Raw genomic sequence first — 7,417 nt, forward strand, 5'->3', positions numbered from 1 at the left:
TTGGAGGAAGAGACAAAGAAAATAGAGGACAAGATAAGTCAAGCAGAAGCGGAAGCACAGGCAAGGATAGCTAAAGCAAAGGTCACATTTGAAATATTGAAAGCTAAGCAGCCAGACACTCCAACTGCAACTAAGCACCCTGCTCCCATGAATGTTCCAATCATTGTTCAACATCCCAAGGAACTCCAGACCCAGAGAGTGGAAGAACAGAGACTATATCCTCTCATGAGGTCAGTGTATCACCGTGTGGTTATGGGGTTTGATTATGGCAAGGAGATCTGTGTAACTGGGCTGATATTTCAACCCAGCCCCAAACCATGTATGGATGCAACTCTTCTGTGTTGCCTGTAGCTAATAGGGAGGTTTGTGAAAGGGATGAGTGTGATTCTGAGCAGTTGTCTGTGGCTAGTCAGTCCTACTGGGACCAAGGTTAAAGTTGTTTTCAATGTTTTCCTGAGGGAGGTAGCTATGTATCTATGCAGCGGTGAGTAAAGTTTCTGCATGTTTGCATGAAGTCTCAGAGGTGAGGCTGGAATCAGAAACAGGGCAGGGAGAGCCCAGTGATCAGGGAAGTGTGTCTCTGGAGTGGGTGGCCAGAGAGAAGTTTTAGCTGAGGAAAAAGATAAAGTTCTGGCAAGTGATGAGTTGTTGGCTGGTGAAGTTTGTGAAATTGAACTTGCACACGCTAACCATAATTTGTGTGAGGGTGCTCAGTGGGAGCAAACTCTGTGGGTGTAAACTGGCAGCTTGGTTTTTGGGAGGGGCAGTGTGTCAGTGAAAGAAACTGCCTCAGCAGCCAGGCGTGTCCTCTTTTGGCAGCAGTAGCAGTATGATCGTGGGGGAAGGGTTTCTTCCCAGGTCTTTGTCTGCAGGAGGTGCTTATCAGCCTGAAATGGCTGAGGACAGTGCTGTGGGTCCAGATTTAGTTCTGGGGACAGCTGAAGCCCAGAAAGGAGAGGACCCTAGGTCTGTGTCTGCTGGGGAGAGTAGTGCTGTAACTGGGGGTATGTCTACAGTACCCCGCTAGTTCTAACTAGCGGGGTAATGTATGCATACCGAACGTGCAAATGAAGCCCGGGATTTGAATTTCCTGGGCTTTATTTGCATAAGCCGGCCGGCGCCATTTTTAAATGCCGGCTTGTTCGAACCCCGTGCCGCGTGTAGCCACGTGGCACGGGCTAGATAGTTCGAACTAGCAAGCCATTCCGAACTATCTAGCCCGTGCCACGTGTAGCCGCGCGGCATGGGGTTCGAACAGGCCGGCATTTAAAAATGGCGCCGGCCGGCTTATGCAAATAAAGCCCAGGAAATTCAAATCCCGGGCTTCATTTGCACGTTCGGTATGCATACATTACCCCGCTAGTTCGAACTAGCGGGGTAGTGTAGACATACCCTGGGGTAGGTGTAGTTAGTATCATGTTAGGATCCCAGGTGCTGAAGCAAAGGCTTACCTCTGTTTTGGCTGCTAACAGACAGCTTTATTGATCAATAAAGCACAAAGTGAGCCAAACGTGACCCCAACAGAGCCGGGTCCAGTAAGGCTGTTCAACACAATCAATCCTAGAATTTTATACCTTTAATCAAACAAGTCTGATGTCAGGGCAAGAAATCAAAGTGAACTTCAAAGAGGAATTATTATCAGCAAAGAAAGAAACAGGTTTTAGGGAGTAAGGGCGTCTGCTTAAAATAATTCATTAACACATTCCAACAGCGCATTCTTCTGGCCTCTCCCCACCTCAGTGAAGGCTAGTTCACTCCTTCTAGTATACGTGCAGACACAAGAAACTGAAATGGCTTTTGTTATACAGAATGGCTTCTAGCTAAATATGAAATGGTTTCCACACAGGGTAGATCTACACTGCAATGCTATTTCAAAATAACTTTGCTAGCATCTACGCAGCGAAACCGCTATTTCGAAATTAATTTGAAAGAGCCAAGTGCTTATTTCGAATTTGGTAAACCTCATTCCACGAGGAATAACACAAAATTCGAAATAGCTATTTTGAAATAAGTGCTGTGTAGACACTTATTGAAATAGGGGGCCTCCAGCCTTCTCAGGGTTTCCCTGGTGGCCACTCCAGCCTCAGCCAAGAACGCTCCTCTCCCTCCCCGGTGCCCTTAAAGGGGTAGACTCTGGCCACAGTGCCTGTGCCAGCTCCAAATCTTCTGGCCTAGAGCCAAACAGTCTCTGCCCGTGACACAGTGGCCCTAAAACATGAGCCAGGAAGCCACTGGCAGCCAGCCCTCCACCACTCCCCAGGACCAGTCTGCCAGCCAACAGGAGCCTGCCAGGGCTCCGAGAAGGTGGGTGCCTTCCTGATCCAGGGTGGAGATCATGGACCTTATTCAGGTTTCGGGGGGGATGCCTCCAAAGTTCATGATCTCCACACTAGATAGAGGAACTCAGCCGTCTATGGAAGGATAGCTGCCAGCCTGGCCACCAAAGGCCACATGTGAACCCAGGAGCAGGTTTGCATGAAAATCAAGTTGGTCCGGTGAGACCCCCACTCCTGAACTTCCCCTCCCCCTTCTTCGTTTTACTTCCCCCTTCCAGGTTCCTCCTCCTAGGTTTTCCCCTCCCCTCTCCCACTCTCTTTTCTCCCCTCTACTGCCTCCTTTCCTCAGTCTCACCAGAGTTTCATCCTCCCCACCCCAGTTTTGTTAAATAAAGAGAGTTTGTGTTCATGAATTTTATTTGACATCAGGAAGGGGGGTTAGGGAGGGGTAAGTGGAAGGACGTGAGGGAGGAATGAGGCACAAACCCCCAGTGGGGAAGAGCAGAGAGGCTCTTAGTGCTCCTCAGGGTGGACACTATCCCGCAGGGCCTCCTGGATACCGACAGCTCCCCAATGGCCCTCCCGGCTGGCAGCCTGCAGAAAGTGCAGCCAGGCTTACAGCAACACCTTCACGAGAAGCACCAGAGTGCCCAGGCAGCTCTGGCTCCATGTTGCAGAGTGCTGTGGTGTCACAAGTGAGGGCAACCAGTTTAAGCAGAGAAAAAGTGCTTTGCTGTCCCTCATTGAGGCAATCAAGCAGGGAAAGCTGAGAACTGGCAGTTCAGAGGGGTCCCTTTAAGTCCAGGCCTCAGATAGCCTCAGGGAGCAGCCCAACACAAAGCAACTTCTGATCTGATTCCTGCTGGACCTGATTCTGGCTGGCCTTAAATGCAATTCAGCATCCACTCAGTGTGGAAGCGGTATTTCAAAATAGCAAAACGCTATTTTGAAATGCATTTTGTGTCTAGAAGTGTTATTCCAAAATAAGCTATTTCAAATTAGCTATTTCAAAATAACGCTGTAGTGTAGACATACCCCCAGAGATCAGTCTGGATGCTCTCTTTTGAAAAAGCCCTGTTTGCATTCAAGAACGCCTTTTCTCGAAAGTGCTCTTTCCACAGTCGAAAAAACCACCGCGTTCTTTCGATTTAATTTTGAAAGAATGTGGTGGCAGTCTAGCCATGGGGGAAGTTTTTTCGAAAAAAGGCCACTTTAAAAAAAAAACCTGTAGTCTAGACAAACAATGGCTGAAGATAAGAAAGAAAAGATTAACACCTATATGCAAACTTTGTTTGAAATGTAATCATGCAAATGTCCACCTAGTATCAACACACACACATCAGGCTTCCCCCTTCTCCTCCAAACAGTGGATTGCAGTGAGACAGACACCCCAGACAAACTGTCCCCTGACTCCACCTCACTGCACGATGCCAGCACTCAATCCCTCCCTTTACCCCACCCACCTCACGCAGTCAGCCTCTTTACATCCCTCTGCCCAGCGCAGGGGCAATGACCAGCCTGCTGGGTCTCTGCCTCTCTCTGCTCTGCAAATGGGACTTTCCCTCAAGCCACTTAATTACTCCTTCCTCCCAGCCTCCTCTCACTCCCTGCTTATCTGCTGATGGCCTTCCATTGGGCAGGCAGCATTTAGCTGCTGTTTACAGAGGGCTATCCCTTAATCAGCTGATCTCTCTGCCTCCTCAGGATCCACTGTGCAGCTTAGAGAGAACTTCAGTGCAAAACCCTGCAGGTGCTCAGTCCCAATGTTGCCTCCTTTCACCGTTGCTGGCCTGCCACAGCCCAACATGCTGCCAGGGAAGTGGGGGAGCCCCGGCTGCTCACACCACGAGCCCCTTCTCTCTGTGTGGAGGTGAGATACAAAAGTGGGGGGAAGGAGGGACAGCCTGACATCAGCGCCACCCCCTCTTCTCCCTCTCACACCCTGCACAGCAAGCTGGAGACTCCCAAGGGGGTCAGTTCCAAGGCAGAGGGCAGGAGCAGCATGACAGTGGTGCAGGGGCAATTGAAGTGCCAGCGCTTGATAGCGTCCATGCCAAACCAGTCAGGATCACCTGTCAGAGGCAACAAAATCTACCAGTAGTTTCTGATCTACTGGTTGGTGCCCACTGATTTATACAGCATACTCAGGGCACGGCCACCTGACAAAAAATGAAGGGAGAAATAAGGTATAAAACTATTACTATTATCCTTTCCCAACACGTCTATAGGAAACACCTCCCTGCTTCCCACAATCCACATTGCAGAACTGTTTTTAGGGATGCATTCCAGGAGCACTACCTGGTGGGGAAGTTCCTGGCAGTGTATGTCTGATTATTATACTCTTACGTCATGTCGGAGGCAAAGAGCCTATGATGGGACCTGGGGTGTCTACATGGATTCCATTGACATCAGTAGGTTTTCCAGTGTGGGTCTTGTTGGGATGGGGGAGGTTAAACTCTTCTAAAGCCCCAAGCAGTAGCACAGAACTTGGTATAGAAAGAAGCAAGATTATTTCCCAATGTATCATTTACTTTTGTTTCTTCCAGATGGCTTTCAAGGGATTCAGATATTTTTTTTTTATCATGGTCTTGGCCTGTCTTGGTTTGGCTTTTTTCTTGCTGAAATTCATTGACATCTGTATATATTCTCAAAGGAGGGAAGAGGTCATGGACCTGACTTCTGCAACAGATACCAGAAACTTTTTGCATTTGCCAGATATCGACTGCAGTAGGACTCCTCCTTTCCTGGTACTCCTTGTGACCTCAGCACCTGGCCAGCTAAAAGCTAGGATGACTATTCGTCAAACGTGGGGAAAACACAGACTAGTTGCTGGAAACCGCATTGTGACATATTTCCTTCTGGGAATAACCACAAAAGAAAGTGATCTAGTTGACATTACTTTTGAAAGTCAGAAATACAGAGACATTATACAGAAGGATTTTATGGATTCATACTACAATCTGACTTTAAAGACAATGATGGGAATTGAATGGGTTCACATATTTTGTTCTCAATCCAGGTTTGTGATGAAAACGGACACAGATATGTTTGTCAATATCTTTTACCTGAGTGAACTTCTTTTAAAAAAAAACAGAAGCACCAGATTCTTCACAGGCTTTTTAATGATGAATGCACGTCCAATACGACGCAGAGGCAGCAAATGGTATGTGAGCGAAGCTGAATATCCAGCAAGCACATATCCTCCGTTTTGTTCAGGGACTGGTTATGTTCTCTCCACTGATGTTGTTAGTCAGATTTATAATATTTCAGAAAGTGTCCCTTTTATTAAACTGGAGGATGTTTTCATAGGACTGTGTCTCGCTAAACTAAAAATCAAGCCAGAGGAACTTCATTCAGAACGGACGTTTTTCTTACATAAGGTTGGATTCTCTATCTGTCTCTTCCGGAAAATTGTGACATCCCATCAGGTGAAACCTTATGAGCTGTTGATTTACTGGGAAGAATTGGAGAAATCAAAAGATGAAAAATGCCCAGATGTGTGAGATAACCAAGCTAAAAAATGGACACCAAAAAGTTGCAGGACCAGCTTTTAATAGGATTACCACATGGCAAGAATTTGACTGGATGGGCCATTTTTAAAAATGTATTTGCCAGTTAATAATGTAATTTGCCTTTTTTTTACAGAGAGCTAAAGATTTGCATTATTCCTATGTTCCCACTTCCACACCTTAAGGAAACAATATTATTAGTTTTATCTTTATGAGTTACATAAATGGCTGTTGGGGAGGGAGGCGGGATATCAGAATTGCTTTGTGTGTGGGCATTGGTTTCTTTGCATATCAAAGGTGGAAACCCTAGCCTTCAGTCAAAGCAAAACTCCAAGTGAAGTAAAGCCAGGGGACCTGTGCAGAACTGACGAATATTTGTTTTAGCAAGACTTTAATCTGCATTTTTACTTAAAATATGAAAATATCTTGCCCCCTTTTCCAATTTTCACTTGTTTATTTTCAAACCTTGGCCTTTCTTGTAGAACACAAGCCAACAAAGCTGCTCTGACTTGGTACCAGCACTTTTGGTAATGTCAGCTGTTGGGCTGGGAATGCTTCTGTATCATTTGATTCTTGTTGTCCTTTTCTCTGTTTCTCTAATATTAAAAGTTTACAGTTCAAAGGCCATTCCCTGACTCACTCAACAAGGGTAGGACAACTCTTGCAGTGAGCTCTGTGTGAGCAGAGATATGCATCTACATGAAACCATGCTGAAGACCGTGGGGCTTTTACACAAGCACACAGCTCCACCTATTCAGAGCACATTGCAGGAGTAGAGTTGTTAAGTACATATATTAATGTACATATACCTGGCACGGATCGAGTCCTTAAGATTGCTGCATTATTTTTTATGATACATTTCCCATTTAAAATTGTGCATACAGGGTTTAATCAAGAGCCTAATGGAAGGAAGAAATCAACAGTGCTAACAGAGTATTTGAATTGGTAAATAAATAATGTACTTTAATATGTGACCCTCTCCCCTCAATACAGGATTATTTTTTAATTCAGAGGAATGATTAAATACTGTAAAATTCTAAACTCAAACATCACATTTCTCTTTATGCTGAGATATTCAAAGGGACGGAAGAGAGCGAAGCATCTCCATTCTAGATAATGGGATTTGGGCCGTGACTCCACTAGTCTCTCTTGAGATCCCTAGCCTCAATTGTTTCAATCATACTCAGGCCTGATATGTGAAAGCTGAATGAATAAAAGGGCTATTTGTATATAGTGTATTTGATTTAATCAAATGTAATTGTTTCAAGTATAAGAGTTTATTCTCCCCTGGAATTTCCGCATCAATCATTTTTTAATGATGATATAAAAAGTACGACTCTGTACCTTATTTGCATAGAATGTATACTATCAAATTAACAAAACTTCATGCATGGTCATATTTTAATAAATGATTGTTGTTATAGCTTTTGTGTGTGTGTAGTTATCTTTTACTTGAGAGCACAACTCATACCTTGACATTCATTTTTCAAAAAGAAGGGTCTTTTTTTTAAACCAAGACTGATATCTTTCCTTGTCTAAAATGTCAGGTTAGAGGCTTTCTAATGCGGGAGTTCTCCGTTATTTTCTTTGAGTCTTCCCCAGCATGCTAGAAAAATGCCATGGCCCATCTGA

At 45.1% G+C, this 7,417-nt stretch overlaps 1 protein-coding gene across 1 annotated transcript; it reads left to right on the forward strand.

Annotated features, from left to right (window-relative positions):
- Positions 1-4,832: 4,832 nt before the first annotated feature.
- Positions 4,833-7,095, forward strand: LOC102453545 (beta-1,3-galactosyltransferase 5-like). Its single transcript, XM_075920247.1, has one exon. It carries the CDS (start codon positions 4,859-4,861, stop codon positions 5,777-5,779), a length of 921 nt encoding a protein of 306 aa, XP_075776362.1. The 5' UTR covers positions 4,833-4,858; the 3' UTR covers positions 5,780-7,095.
- Positions 7,096-7,417: the final 322 nt, after the last annotated feature.

This window comes from Pelodiscus sinensis, chromosome 1 (genome assembly GCF_049634645.1).
Source record: "Pelodiscus sinensis isolate JC-2024 chromosome 1, ASM4963464v1, whole genome shotgun sequence".
NCBI classification, from domain to species: Eukaryota; Metazoa; Chordata; order Testudines; family Trionychidae; genus Pelodiscus; species Pelodiscus sinensis.